This window comes from Pollicipes pollicipes, unplaced genomic scaffold, assembly GCF_011947565.3.
Source record: "Pollicipes pollicipes isolate AB1234 unplaced genomic scaffold, Ppol_2.1 Scaffold_4295;HRSCAF=5057_pilon_pilon_pilon, whole genome shotgun sequence".
Taxonomy (NCBI): domain Eukaryota; kingdom Metazoa; phylum Arthropoda; class Thecostraca; order Pollicipedomorpha; family Pollicipedidae; genus Pollicipes; species Pollicipes pollicipes.
In genome coordinates, this window is record NW_023596461.1 from 11,013,433 (window position 1) to 11,026,151 (window position 12,719).

The window sequence follows — 12,719 nt, forward strand, 5'->3', positions numbered from 1 at the left end:
GGCCGCACGTGCTGTTTACATGCCGCGCCGGCGGTGCCGCGTACCGGCGCTGCAGCGGCGATACGAATCTGCCGGCGGCGGCGGCTCGACGGTCAGCGGCCGTCGCGCCCGCGACCGTGACCCTGAACTGACCTCGCCTGGTCTCCGTGCCAGCCGTCCGGAGAGTCTAGAGAGTAACGACGCCAGCAACGCCATCATGCAGCGGCTGGACGGCTACCTGGGCTTCCTGCAGGACCTCTGCAACATGCGCACCGCCATGCGGGCGTGCATGACGGAGGCGCTGACCAGCAGGGAGGTGAGCATGCTGGGCTGTGTTGTGACGGCGGCGCGCGCCGTCGCCGGCGCCGTCCGTGCCCACGCGTCTCTCTGGCGCTGTTTAGGTGGGTCGGTCGCCGGTCTGGGCGCGGCCGGCCGGCGCTGGACGCCGCGTCGACCGCTCCCCGGCCGTGTGTGTATGTGTGAGAGAGCATTCCCAGCGCGGCGGCGAGGTGCGGCCCGGCGGCGGCGCCCCCGGCAGGTCTGGTGTGGGGCCCTGTCCGCAGACGGGGCCGACGTCTGCGCTCGAGCAGGCGCCCGCGGCCCGTGCCGGCGGAGGAGGCGACGCGGGAGGGGGAGGGGGAAGTATGCAAGCGCCGGAGGTGTTTGTTGTTGCGGGTGCTTAGCCGGCGTTCCTGGAGTTGGCCGCGGCCACTTGCCGTGTCTGAAGAGGCCCGCCGTCGCGTGACGCTGTGACTGACGTGCCGGTGTGCTGACGGGTCCTGGAGCTCTCCGGGGGCCGGCGCAGCCTTCCTTGTTGGTGTCCGCACGTAGCGTCCACCCCGCCGGGCGGCTGTGCCCCGTGCCCGCCGGCGGACCGGCGGCCAGCCGGGCCAGCCGCGCCCTTCGACCTTCGTGCTCGTCGGCCCGACCTTCGTGCTCGTCGGCCCGAGCCGCGCCTCATCGCCACGGCCCGTGCCCGCAGCTGTACCGCGACATGGACCTGGGCACCATCACCCAGGACGACTCGCACGGCGAGATCAAGCTGCTGCGTGAGGCGTACCGCAACTACGTGGAGGCGGTGAACAGCATGCCCAACCCGGACGTGGCGCCCGAGCTGCGCGGTGAGTGCGGCGCTTCGCTGGCGGCCCGGCTGTCGCGGCCGGCGCCAGGGAGGGGTCAGGGGCGGTCCGACTCGGCCGACGCCGGGAGCGGCCGCCGTCGGGGTCATACTGGCTGGGCCTGCGACAGGAAGGGTCAGGGGCGGTCCGACTCGGCCGACGGCGAGAGCGGCCGCCGTCGGGGTCATACTGGCTGGGCCTGCGACAGGAAGGGTCAGGGGCGGTCCGACTCGGCCGACGGCGGGAGCGGCCGCCGTCGGGGTCATACTGGCTGGGCCTGCGACAGGAAGGGTCAGGGGAGGTCTGATTCGGCCGACGCGACGCCTGTCACTGTCCCCTGTCTGGGCGCTGTGTCGCTCCCGCGCCCGCAGCCTTCTCTTCCCCGTGCCCTCTCCGATCTGGGCGCCGTGCGTCTGCCGTCGTGCTGACCGGCGCACCGCCTCTGCCGCAGCGCTGTCGCCGGCCCTCCAGGAAAACATCCAGCACGAGACGATGCTGGACGAGCTGGTGTTCTGGACGTACAAGTACGAGTTCCCCACCAAGCTGGTGTGCCTGCTGCTCTACATGCTGCCCGACCAGCGCTACAAGGTGACCTCGCGACGGTCCTCGCGCCACCGAAGACGTCCTCTCCCGTTGTGGCACTGACGCCCTGCTTTGTGACGTGCCGTACACAGTTGGCCTGTGATGGAGTGGAGCCTTGTGGGGAGGCTGACTGCTGCTGCGGGTGGGGTTGGATGTCTGTGTAGGGCAGTCATGTAAGGTCAGCTTAGGGCCGTGCTCCGTGCTGACGTGATCACCAGACTTGTACTCATGCGTCAAATGCATCAGTGGCGAATGCGAAGGGGAAAGAGGGGGATGATGAACGTCTCGAGCGAGCTGCCGGTTGTGGCAGCGACGCTTCTGGTCGCTGAGGCCCGGCCTTTTGCTCCCTGCTGGCGACTGTGTCCGCCAGGGCCAGCGACCGCCTCGGTCATGTGCGCACATTCGCCTCACAGCCGTCGGACGGCTGCGTGCTAGACGCCGCCGGCGGTGGCGCGCGCCCGGCCGTCTCCCGACCCAGCTGACGCGGCGCGCTCTCCGTCGGCAGGAGTGCTTCACGCGCGCGTTCGTGCTGCACTACGCGCGCATCTCGCAGATGCTGTCGGCCAGCACCGACCCAGACCCGCTCACCAACCGGGTGGTGCACGTCAGCGTTCAGCTGTTCAGCAACGAACAGTTGGCGCTGCGCATGACCGAGGAGCTGCATCTGCTGCACGCCATGGTCATCAGCCTGAAACACATGACCAGCCAGATCCTGATCAGCAGTCAGCTGCACGGTGAGGGTGCGCGCGCGGCGGCAGCGGCGGCCGGGCTCGGGACCGAAGTCGGCCGCGCCGGGGCTCTCGCGTCGCGGCGGTTAGGCCGGGCTGGTCGGAAGTGTGCTCCACGACCTGGCCCGGTGTAACTGTCGCCGGTGTTTCTCCGCTTTTTGCGGATGGCTGCATGTGGGTTGTAGCGACAACGGGAAAAGAGTCCTGCACCGTCGGGGCACACTCACCCGACAGAAATTCGAGACGCGTGATGTCATGGTTTACGAGCTGAAACACAGCCAATTCTTCGGGCGAGTAGGCGGCTCAGAATATTCCCACGACGCCGTGGTCCGGTGGCCTTTGTGCCACCAGCTTTGTGGCCTTCCAATCCTCCGGGCTATCCCAGTGCGGAGGCTTTTGTCCGCTGCGTTGGCATGTGAGCCGCGATCACGCTTACGCCGCGCACCGCGGGGCTATCGATGGCCTGTGTCACCAGTCACGGTACACGCGGCCGGCGGGCCGCGGGGGGCGGCGGTTTTCCTCGTGGGTCCCGCCGGGCCGCGCCGCGCGCTGTGGATGGGATGTCGCTGACGTTGATTGTATGCGACCTCGCTCAAAGGGGCCGCGGTTTTGGACCGATTACCAGATAGCGTCAGCACTTGACCGCCATTGCGAAGGCCGCATTTTGCAAGTCCCAGTTTTTGATGGCTGAACAAAACTCACGGTCGTTTTTGAACGGTGTGATAACCATCTTCGAGACGGAAAAAATGAACACATCGAATGAGAAAGCCACTATGGTTGTCAGTGCGCCGTTTTTGGTGTTTTTTTTTTACCCATGCGTTGACTTTGGCAAGGCTCGTTGCTAAGTCGGCATGCCTGTGGCCACTGCTAACAGCTGTTGGACACCGTGACAGTGTGCGCGGCGCCCCCATGCACAAGGCGATTTGGCCGCTGCTGCCTTTGGGAGGACATTCTTGTGACATCTGTGACTGGAAAGGCTGGTGGCTTTCCCGAAATACCTCAGTGGGGCAGTACATGATAAGTGTACGGTATCAGTACAAATGCGGGTAAAAAAGGACGTACGCTATTGATAACCTCGCGTCTTTGCAGACATTCGTCTATTTTTGGTCGCCCTTCAAGTCACTACGTGAGAATGCTATCGGTAGAAATTCCTTACTGGGAACACGATCAACATGAAAAATACACCTGGCTGTCGTTTTGTGGTGGCGATACAATGTTAGTCGGTTAGTCGTGAATCACCATCAGAAACATGTCAAAGGCAGTGAATGCATCATATCCCACTTTGGGCAGCGTTACATCGATACTCGTTTGGCGTCAATCCAGCGGAGAGTATTTACCAGCGGAGATGGTGTCACGCCATCGGTTGACGGCACTCAGCTGCGCATTAGTATTCATAAATACAGCGTCTCCATTTTCTCGCCACAAAAGAGCAGGATGATGATGTGGTTAACGCCTTCACATATTTTTGGTTAATTAACCTGGCTGTCGGGCACCGACTTATCCGGAGGTGTTAATCGAACGGTATGCGGATGTCCAACTGGTCACCCAAGTCTTTGTCCTACATGAACCAGCAAGCCGAATCAATGCATGCGGCTTGCCCCCCCCCCCCCCCGCTGTCGCTACCCCACCCCACGCGAGGTTTGGTACCAACTGCTGCCCGGTCGGTGTGGACTCGGCGCTGCCGGGGGCGCGCGAGGCGTGCGCGGGCGTCCAAGGCGTCGGCGGCGCCGCCGTCCCGCCCGCCCGCCGGCCGGTCCGCCCTCGCCGTCCATCCTATCCTAACGTATCAAACGAGTTGGCTGCTGCAGCGCAGTCGTTTGGCGCCGGCGCGCGCAAAAATGCCGGCCGGGGCGCCGCCGGCCGCCGCGCTGCCGGCCGCCGCGCCGCCTGCACGGCCAAGCGGCTGCAGCGGCCGGCTCGGCCCGGCGGGCGGTGGGCGGCGCCGCGCTGTCGGGGCGACGCCGCCCGCACCGCCGGCCGTCGGGGCCGGTGCGGTGTATGGGCCTGGCCTACGACACGGGACCCCGACACGGGGCGCGACACGGGACCGTGGCACGGGGCGCGACACGGGACCGCGACACGGGACCGCGACACAGGACCGGGACGGGACCAACGACAGGGGACCATGACAGGAACCACGACACGGGGCCGCGACGCGAGAGCGCGACACGGGGCCACGACGTGGGACCGCAACACGATACCTCAACACAGGACCGCGACACGGGTTAACGCCGCGAGATCGCAAGAGGAGCCGCCGCCGCGAGACGGCGACATGACGCGAACGTGACGTGCCGTGAGCCGGGGACGGGCGCGGGCGCCGTGACGTAGCGCGGCGGCCGAGGAGTGGCGGCCGGTGCTCGTGCACCGGTCGAGGGCGCGGCCGGACGGCACCCGGCCGGCAAAAACAGCCGGGCCCGCATGACAACTGTTGCCGAGACCCGCCCTCGCAAGAACCGGCCTGCGTCGTGGCGGCCGGGCGGGAGCCGGGGACGCCGGACGCCTGTGCTGGACGCGGGGCGCGGTGCGACGCAGCGGTGTTGGGGAGTGGCCAGCTCTGGCATTGGACGCCGTTTGTCAGCCCGGGGTGGCACTGACGGCGGTGGGAGACGATACACATATGTTTGTATATACCGGTTGTATTCTCGGTAAAGATCACGCTTCCTGGTCCGATGTAAATTGGTTATTGCCCCCGCGCTTAATGCGGTCAAAAGGATTAGCAAATTTCTTACCGGCCATTAAATGTGGAATGTTGGACCCGTGAAAGACAAGGCATAGAATCTCCACCTCGTTGCGTCATGCTTTCCCGGAACGGAGATGTTGGGTGAAAACAGCGCAGTTGGCCATATGTTGTACCGAATCCAGACATGCACTTGGTTACAGCTGTGGTAAAGAATGTCTGTGGCCAGGATATCTGATGCGGCGACTTATGAAAACCTGGAGTGATTAAAGCTGATTGTAGTTGGAGACGACCTATCTGAATAGCATCAGAGGCATCACGTATGGTGGCCACGTGCACTCCCATAATTGGAGCGTGGGTTGGGGTTAGTGATGATTAATGGTGTGCATGCTCGGGTGTTTAAGTTACTGTTAATTTATGTCGAGTTGCTGCGGATGGATGTCGCATTTCGCCGACTCAACTGGAAAGGGCTAGCAAAAAGGCGTTTTATTAACTGAACTAGTAGAGTGTTGCGACTGATTCCTCCCGGTTCATACAGCATCTTTCTTCTTGCCAGAATTCCTCCCTGCACGTTGCAATTATTTTGAAAATGGCCTTCACAGGAGATCAATGGCAAGCGAGTACTACTTGGCAATTCTCTCCTTTCAATTGTGTTTTCGTCCGTAGCGTTACGGCCAAAGACAATGGTTGGGATTGGTAATATTTCACTCTTTAGTGAAGGTAGGTTAAAAAAAACTGTCGTCTTTGGGGATTAGTCTTCTGTTCTGTTCGTTGTAAATCCAGATCGGCTTAGGCTATCCTTTTAGGAACGAAACCGCTAATGCGTGACCTAATTAAGGCGACGTACGAAGCCAGGCCGTCACCGTGTCAGCCGTGGTCGGCCTTCGTCACCGTCAGCCCTCTCGCCGTGCACCGTCCCACATCTGCTCACAGTCACCTGGCGTACACTGGACGGCGTTTCTTGCCCACACGTCACGAAGTGTACACCGTCTGGGCGCTCGCATGGGCCTCAAGCCGACATCTGCTCGCAGTCACCTGGTGTACGCCGGACGGTGTTTCTTGCCCACGAGTCACGAAGTGTACACCGTCTGGGCGCTCGCATGGGTCTCAAGCCGCGGAGTGTCGGCCGTTTGGCTGAGCGGGTGCCGACACGTGACGGGCTGTGTTGACGCGGCCGCCGCTCCTCCGCAGACCCCGCCCGCAACACGCACCGCGTGGCCAGCTGCGGCGACAAGATCATGAAGAACCACTGCTACTGGCCGCTCGTCTCCGACCTCAGCAACGTGCTGGGTCACAAGCAGGTGGCGCTGGCGTTCGTGTCGGATGACGGCCTGCTGCAGATGTGGTTCTCCTACCTCTCCATGTACCAGGGTCAGTGGAGGGCTCGCGCGCCGCCGCTTTTGCGCGGTGCCAACCGGAAGGCAACTCACGCGCCAGTAAAAATATCCGTCCCTCCCGCTCGTGTCGGCCGCCGGAGTGATGTGGGTGGTGCCAGCAGTACGTCACTCACACATGGCCGGGGTCAGCGCGCCGTTAGGCCGGTGTGCCGCGGGCGCCGAGCCGCGCGCGCTGCTCGGCGCCCGTGGTTCTGCCGCGTCGCACCGCCATCCAGAACAATGGCGTGCCGGGGGGCCTCTGCAGATGACTCAGCTGGTATTGTGGACGTCTGGACCGCTTTCCACGGAGCCTTTCCAGGCGGCCGGCACGGCATCGCCGCGTTGCAGTCGCACCGGTGCGCCGCGTGCGCTCGCCCGGCCGGCGGCCGCCGGAGCCACGCGAGCCGGTGTCGGGGGGCGCGGTGGGCGGCGCGGCCGTTTTTGTCGGGCGATCCCAGCGGCGGCTGACGTCAGGCCGTGAGTCAGGCGCGGCCGGGCGCCCCGGCCGCTGCGCATGTGTCCCGAGCCCGAGCCGGAGCCGGAGCGGCCGCTGACCGCCGCCCGCCGCCCACCGCCAGGTATGAACGTCAACATCCGACAGCTGGACGCCCACGTGGACATGGAGCCGTCCACCTACTACGCGGCGTTCTCGGCCGAGCTGGAGGGCTCGGCCACGCCCATGTGGGCGCTGCTGACGCACCTCAAGGAGCCGGGCACGGCCGACCTGACCAAGCGGCTGCTGCGGCACGCCTATGGGGCGCTGCAGCAGTGGCACGACGCCATCGGCTGTCCGCAGACCTACGTGAGTGCGGCGCGGCGACCGGGTGGCCGGTCGGTGCCCACGCTGACCTGCTGCCGCGGAGCGGGGCGGGGGGGGGGGGGGCGGGGCGGGGGCCACCGCCGGCGGCAGTCGCAGCTGACGCCGTCGGTGCTGGGGCCCGCCGGCGGGTTGGCCGCGTGACATCTCGGTGGTGGAATGTAGAGGTGCTCTGAAGGGAGAATGCTGGCAGGACTGGCGAGGCTTCGATACGGACATGATGGCTGCGATGTCTGTCGGCCTGTGTCCCGTTTGTCGCACTGCCCGGTCCTCCCCATCGGTCCCAGTGACCAGGCTGTCCCGGCTACCGTCTGGTCCGCCCCACCGACTGCTTTGTGTCCCCTGTATCACCCGGTCCGGCCAGCTGACCGTTGTCCGTGCTCTGCCCGTCACGCAGGAGGAGATAGTCGAGGACCACAGCATGGACCTGCGGTGTACGTTCCACCTGCCGCTGCACCGTTACGTGGCGCTCATCATATCGGAGGCGGTGAAGCGACAGGGTGTCAGTCTGGCCGAGCTGCTGCCGGCCGGCAACACCATGATCACCCTCATCAGCCACCTGCTCAAGCTTCAGGTCGGTGGACCAGCAGCCGGCCGGTGGCCACACACAGGGCCACCCTGGAAAAGTCTGCCGACCGGCATGCTGAAATTCTGGCGAGCCATTGCGATGCAGTTTCATCGCAGAAATTGAGGTCTTCCCCCCACGGTGCTATCCGAGTGATGTGTTCCCCCGCTGGTTGCACATTACAGAGATCATTTACTTTCTGGGAGTCGTTCTGCACGAGCGTGTCGTCCTTGGCGCTGGCAGCTATGGCATGAAGTCGGTCATGAGCCAGCAGCGCCCGGGCCGTAGCGGACCGCGCCGAGCGGGCGGCCACCGAGAGAGCATCGTTTTTCTCCTTGTGGACCTGTGCAGGGACTGTGCACGTTCGCGATGTAGCTGTTTGGGCGTGCTCAGCCGAGCGGGCGCCCGCTGAGAGAGCATCGCTGTCCACCCCGTACCCCGCGCGCGATGTAGTTGTTTGGGTGTGCTCCCAGCGCCGCCCGGCTGACGCCGCGCTGTCGGCCCGTCCGCCCGCAGGTCAGTTTTCACGAGATATCGGCCGGCATGTGGGTCCGCAACGGCAACCAGATGAAGGGCCAGACGATGACGTACACGCAGTGCCACTTCTGCTGCTCGATGGTGGACCCGGACATCTACCTGCTCCAGCTGGGCGCCATGACGCTCGACCCGGACAAGTTCCTCACGCTCGTCCTCAAGAAGTGAGTGCCGCGCGCGAGCTGATGCGAGCAGCGGGCTGGCTGTGCTCGAAGGCGTGGCGGGTGCGAGGCGGGCGTGTCGTCACGGGCGTGTGGAAACGGCGCTGTCCGCTGACCGGTCCGCAGGGACTGCTCCGACCTCTGGTCTGGTCGCGAGTGTGTGTGTGTGACATGCTGTCCGTGCGTGCTCCCCCTCCCCTCCCCCTCCCTCCCCCGTCCCGCCACCGATGGTCGGCGCGTTCCGCGTGTGGCGTTCCCTCCCCAGTCGGCGCGACGTGCTGACGTGCGCGCGCCGCCGCCAGGTTCCACGTCTGGGACTGGCTGAGCTTCGCGCCGAACGCCACCAACTCGTTCCTGGAGGCCGACCAGGAGATCCCCATGGTGGAGGCGTGCCTCACCTTCCTGGCCACGCTGCTGTGCGTGCGCACCTGCGCAGGTGAGTGACGGTGATCGCCGCGGTGGGCTGCGGCTGACGCCCGGGCGACGGCGCAAGAGGCGACCAGCGCCCGGCACCGATGGAGATGGAGGTCGTCTGATCCGGGCGGCCGGGTGATCTCCGGACGCCACGCCGGCGGCTGGTCCGCGCGGTGCTGGCCCGGGGTGCGGCTGCCGCTCCGGCTGCGTACGTCGCGGCTGGTGCGGACGTGCGGCTGGTGGACTGTGTTGTAGGGATGGTTGGTGGGCTGTGTTGTAGGCGTGGCCGGGGTTTGCTGCCGTCACGTTCCGCTGACGCTCTGGGCGTCCGCCCGCCAGGCATCCCTGAGGACGAGCTGGCTCGGCTGGAGATCGCCACGCAGCTCTGCATGGGCGACAAGACGCACAGCCAGCTGATGGACCTGCTGCCCGAGAAGTCCGAGACGATGAACAACACCACCCTGTTCGAGACGGCACTGGCCTATGTGAGCTCCCAGCCGTGTCAACTGCGGCCCTGGTGTTAGCTGCAACGTGGCCTCCTTGACATGTAGTCATCGGTGGTAGCCGCTCTTATCCGTCGCTCATTGATTGCTACGTCATGCAGCGTTGAGCCGCGGGTGTTGGGGGCGTGATTTGGGTGGTGACAGACGGGAGCCAGCCGGCGCCTCGTCTGACTGAGCGTCTCGCCGACCTCACCGACCCGTCTGACCCGGCCGGCCGGCGCGGCAGGTGTCCCGGTACCGTGGCCCCGCCTCCGAAGCCTCCGGCAACATGCAACAGGGCATCTACGGCCCCAAGGTGGAGGTCTGGGACACGCTGTACGACCCGATCTACGTCTTCCTGCGCGCCATGGTCCGCAAGGAGTTCCAGGGCTCCATGGACCGGTTCACGGCCTAGTGAGTAGGAGCCGCTCTCCCCGGCAGCCCCCGCTCGGTGGCGCGGCCTCGCGCTGGTATCACCTGTGTGCCATGTTGTCCACACTGTTCGCCGCGTGCACCCTGGCCATGGCTTCCCGCTGTCTGCTCCGATGTATGGATAGGTACATGCCATCACGACGCTCACCGCCAACAGAACGCCATCGAAGTGTTTCCGATGCGTGACCAGGCGTTCGACTGCACTTAAGCCCAGGTCGGAGTAACCTTGTCTGACAACCGCGCGTCCGTGTGCAACGCGCTCGCGTTCCCCCGTCGCCGGCGTCTCTCCCACCGGGCTGCGTGTGGCGTGCGCGTGCTCCGCCGGTGACGCCCGCGCGCCCGGCCGACAGTGTGAAGAGCACCGGTCAGTACGCCGACTCGAAGGGCTCGCCGTGGCCGCCGTACAAGGTGCCGCAGTCCGGGCCGCCGCTGGCCGACTGCCCGGACGTGCGCCGCATTCTGCACTGCAACACGTTCTACGGCGCGATGCTGGCCATCCTGCGCCGCTGCGTGGCCGACCCGCTCGTCAGCGAGCAGGTCATGTCGCTGGCCGTCTTCCTGCTCGAGATGGCCGTGCGCAAGCCGGAGAAGGAGTTCACCGGACAGGTGAGGCCGCGGGGTGGCGCGTGCTGGGTGTGGTGCGGCGCAGCAGGCTGGTGGGGTGTCCGCCACGCCAGCCAATCCGGCCGAGGTGCGATGTGGTGACGGGTGGCTGCTGCCGCTCTCTGTCTGCGTCTGTGTGTCACTGTCCGGCGCCCGGCGGGGCGAGGTCGGCCGCTCCCCGACCTGACCTGAGCGGGCGCCGCCGCCGCAGGAGATGTTCCGCACCGACATGGACCAGCCGGACGAGTGCGAGGACCTGCGCTTCACCGAGTGGTTCTGCACGCCCTGGAGCGTCGACAACCTGCGCCGCGTGGTCGACAACGTGACAGTGCGCACCGAGCGCGTCTACCCGTCGTCGTCCAGCAGCGAGAGCGGTCAGTAGCGCGCGGCAGGGCCCCGCCGGCGGCCGGCCGCCGGCGCTGGTGTGTGGTGGGCGCGCGCTGTCGGCGATGTTTTTGGCAAGGACTGGGTGGGGCGTGCTGCAGACCAGCGATAACGTGCCGTTGAAGTGTGGGTGGGGCGGTGGTTTTGTGGTCGCTCAGGTGCACGCTAGAGGTCGTGATGTGCTTCTTACGGCAGTGGCGGCGAGCCCGGCCTGTGGCGAATGAGTCCGGCGCTGGTCTGGCGAGAGCCGCGTGCAGAGCCGGCGTCCGCGTCTGGCGCTGACTCCCCGCGCGCCTCGCGCTGACCGTCCGCCGCCCGCCGCCAGACGAGATGCTGATGGAGTCGATGGACATGGTGGTGGAGGACTCGGAGGAGGCGGAGGAGGAGGAGGAGGACGGCCTGCTGCAGCTGTCGCCGGACGGGCCGGCGCCGCTGCCGGCGCTGGCCGGCGGCCAGACCGGCCGCATGCCCGCCCTGCTGGCCGGCACCGAGGTCGGCCGCCTGCCGCCCGCCGAGCCCATGGACCAGGCGGCGGCGGCCGACAGCGGCCCGCTCGCCGCCGCCGCCGCCGCCGCCGACCCGCTGGCCGGCCCGTTGGCGCTCGTTGCCGGCAACGAGCTGGTGCCGCACGCACCGCAAGGTGTGTAGCGGCGGCGATGTGGCGTGCCGGTACACGGGGAGCTGGCGTCTCCGCGTGCGATAGCCCTTGCTCACCGAGGTGACCGCGCGTGTATGAGTGTCACCGCGCAAACATGCGAGCAGACGTCCGTCTGTGCAAACGGCCCGGCGCCCACGCGAATGCCGCCACACGAGCGTCGGCGTGCTCTCACGCTATCAACTCCAGCGACCGCCAACCGTTGTGTCCAGCTGTGCGAACTTTCCGTAAGCCCAGGTGCGCTGTAACCCTGCATCGCTTTTCTTTCACTCATTACGCCGCCCACGAGCGGCGGCGCGTTGCCGGTGGCGACAGCACCGCTGCCAGCGCACCTGCCCGGCCGTACCGGTGCTGACCGCGGCCGCCGCGCCCCGGCAGGTCTGCTGCGGCGCGCGCCGGCCTCGCACGACATGGGCGAGTCGTGGTTCGGGCCGCGCGGCCTCCGTGACGCCGCCACCACGTCCACGACCTCGGTGGCGTTCGGCGACTCGATCGTCTCGCTGCTGCTCAAGCTGCACAGCAAGCTGAGCGACCAACCCGACAGCTACCGCGTGCCGTGCGACGAGCAGCTGGCCGCGCACCGCGAGTCGCGGGTCGGTACGTGCCGCCGCCGCCGCCGCCGCCGCTGGGGCCGCTCTGGTGCCGGACCGCTCCGGCGTCGGCTGTAGAGGTGTACCAACCCGGCTGGTGACGTTGACTCTGGTTGTGGAAGGTGGCTGCAGCGAAGGCAGCTCACGAGATGAATGAATCCGCTTTCGATTTTCTGGCCGGCCGGCTTGCTGACAGTGTGCGGATGTGATGTATTTCATACAGGCTCTCAGGCATCTTGGTATAGTTGCACACTTGTCAAACCGTTTAAGCACTATCTCATTGCCGTCTCGTTTCCAGGAAACGGTCCGCACTTCGTGGGTCAGTTGCTGACTTTCATCGCCAAGAAGGACCCATTGCTGAAAGAGCACATCAATCAGACACGGAATCGCCTGTGGCCTCGGGTGGTACGTACAGTCGCAGCCGGCCCCGTGTCCATGTGGATGTTACGACGGCCACCACTGTAGTGACGTGCTGCTTCTGGAGCCATCTCGGGTACTGGCCTTCCCGGTCTGTCGCCGTCGAGCGCGGTATGAGCCGTGCACCGGATCATCCCGCCTGCCCCGCCGTGTGCCTGCGATTCGCCGGCGGGCGCAGGATCCCCGCGTGGCGTGCGGAGACCGA

At 65.9% G+C, this 12,719-nt stretch overlaps 1 protein-coding gene across 1 annotated transcript in view; it reads left to right on the forward strand.

The window, feature by feature from the left end:
* Positions 1-12,719, forward strand: part of Ubr3 (Ubr3 ubiquitin ligase) — a 53,715-nt gene that overhangs the window by 33,770 nt on the left and 7,226 nt on the right. Inside the window, exons 5-20 of the mRNA XM_037219603.1 lie at positions 154-295; positions 962-1,100; positions 1,549-1,685; positions 2,185-2,413; positions 6,276-6,455; positions 7,039-7,262; positions 7,675-7,851; positions 8,359-8,540; positions 8,840-8,973; positions 9,291-9,436; positions 9,681-9,847; positions 10,216-10,471; positions 10,680-10,842; positions 11,178-11,263; positions 11,891-12,104; positions 12,396-12,502. Of these exons, the coding sequence (XP_037075498.1) occupies positions 154-295; positions 962-1,100; positions 1,549-1,685; positions 2,185-2,413; positions 6,276-6,455; positions 7,039-7,262; positions 7,675-7,851; positions 8,359-8,540; positions 8,840-8,973; positions 9,291-9,436; positions 9,681-9,847; positions 10,216-10,471; positions 10,680-10,842; positions 11,178-11,263; positions 11,891-12,104; positions 12,396-12,502 (2,683 nt within the window). The remainder of the gene's footprint in view (positions 1-153; positions 296-961; positions 1,101-1,548; positions 1,686-2,184; positions 2,414-6,275; positions 6,456-7,038; positions 7,263-7,674; positions 7,852-8,358; positions 8,541-8,839; positions 8,974-9,290; positions 9,437-9,680; positions 9,848-10,215; positions 10,472-10,679; positions 10,843-11,177; positions 11,264-11,890; positions 12,105-12,395; positions 12,503-12,719) is intronic.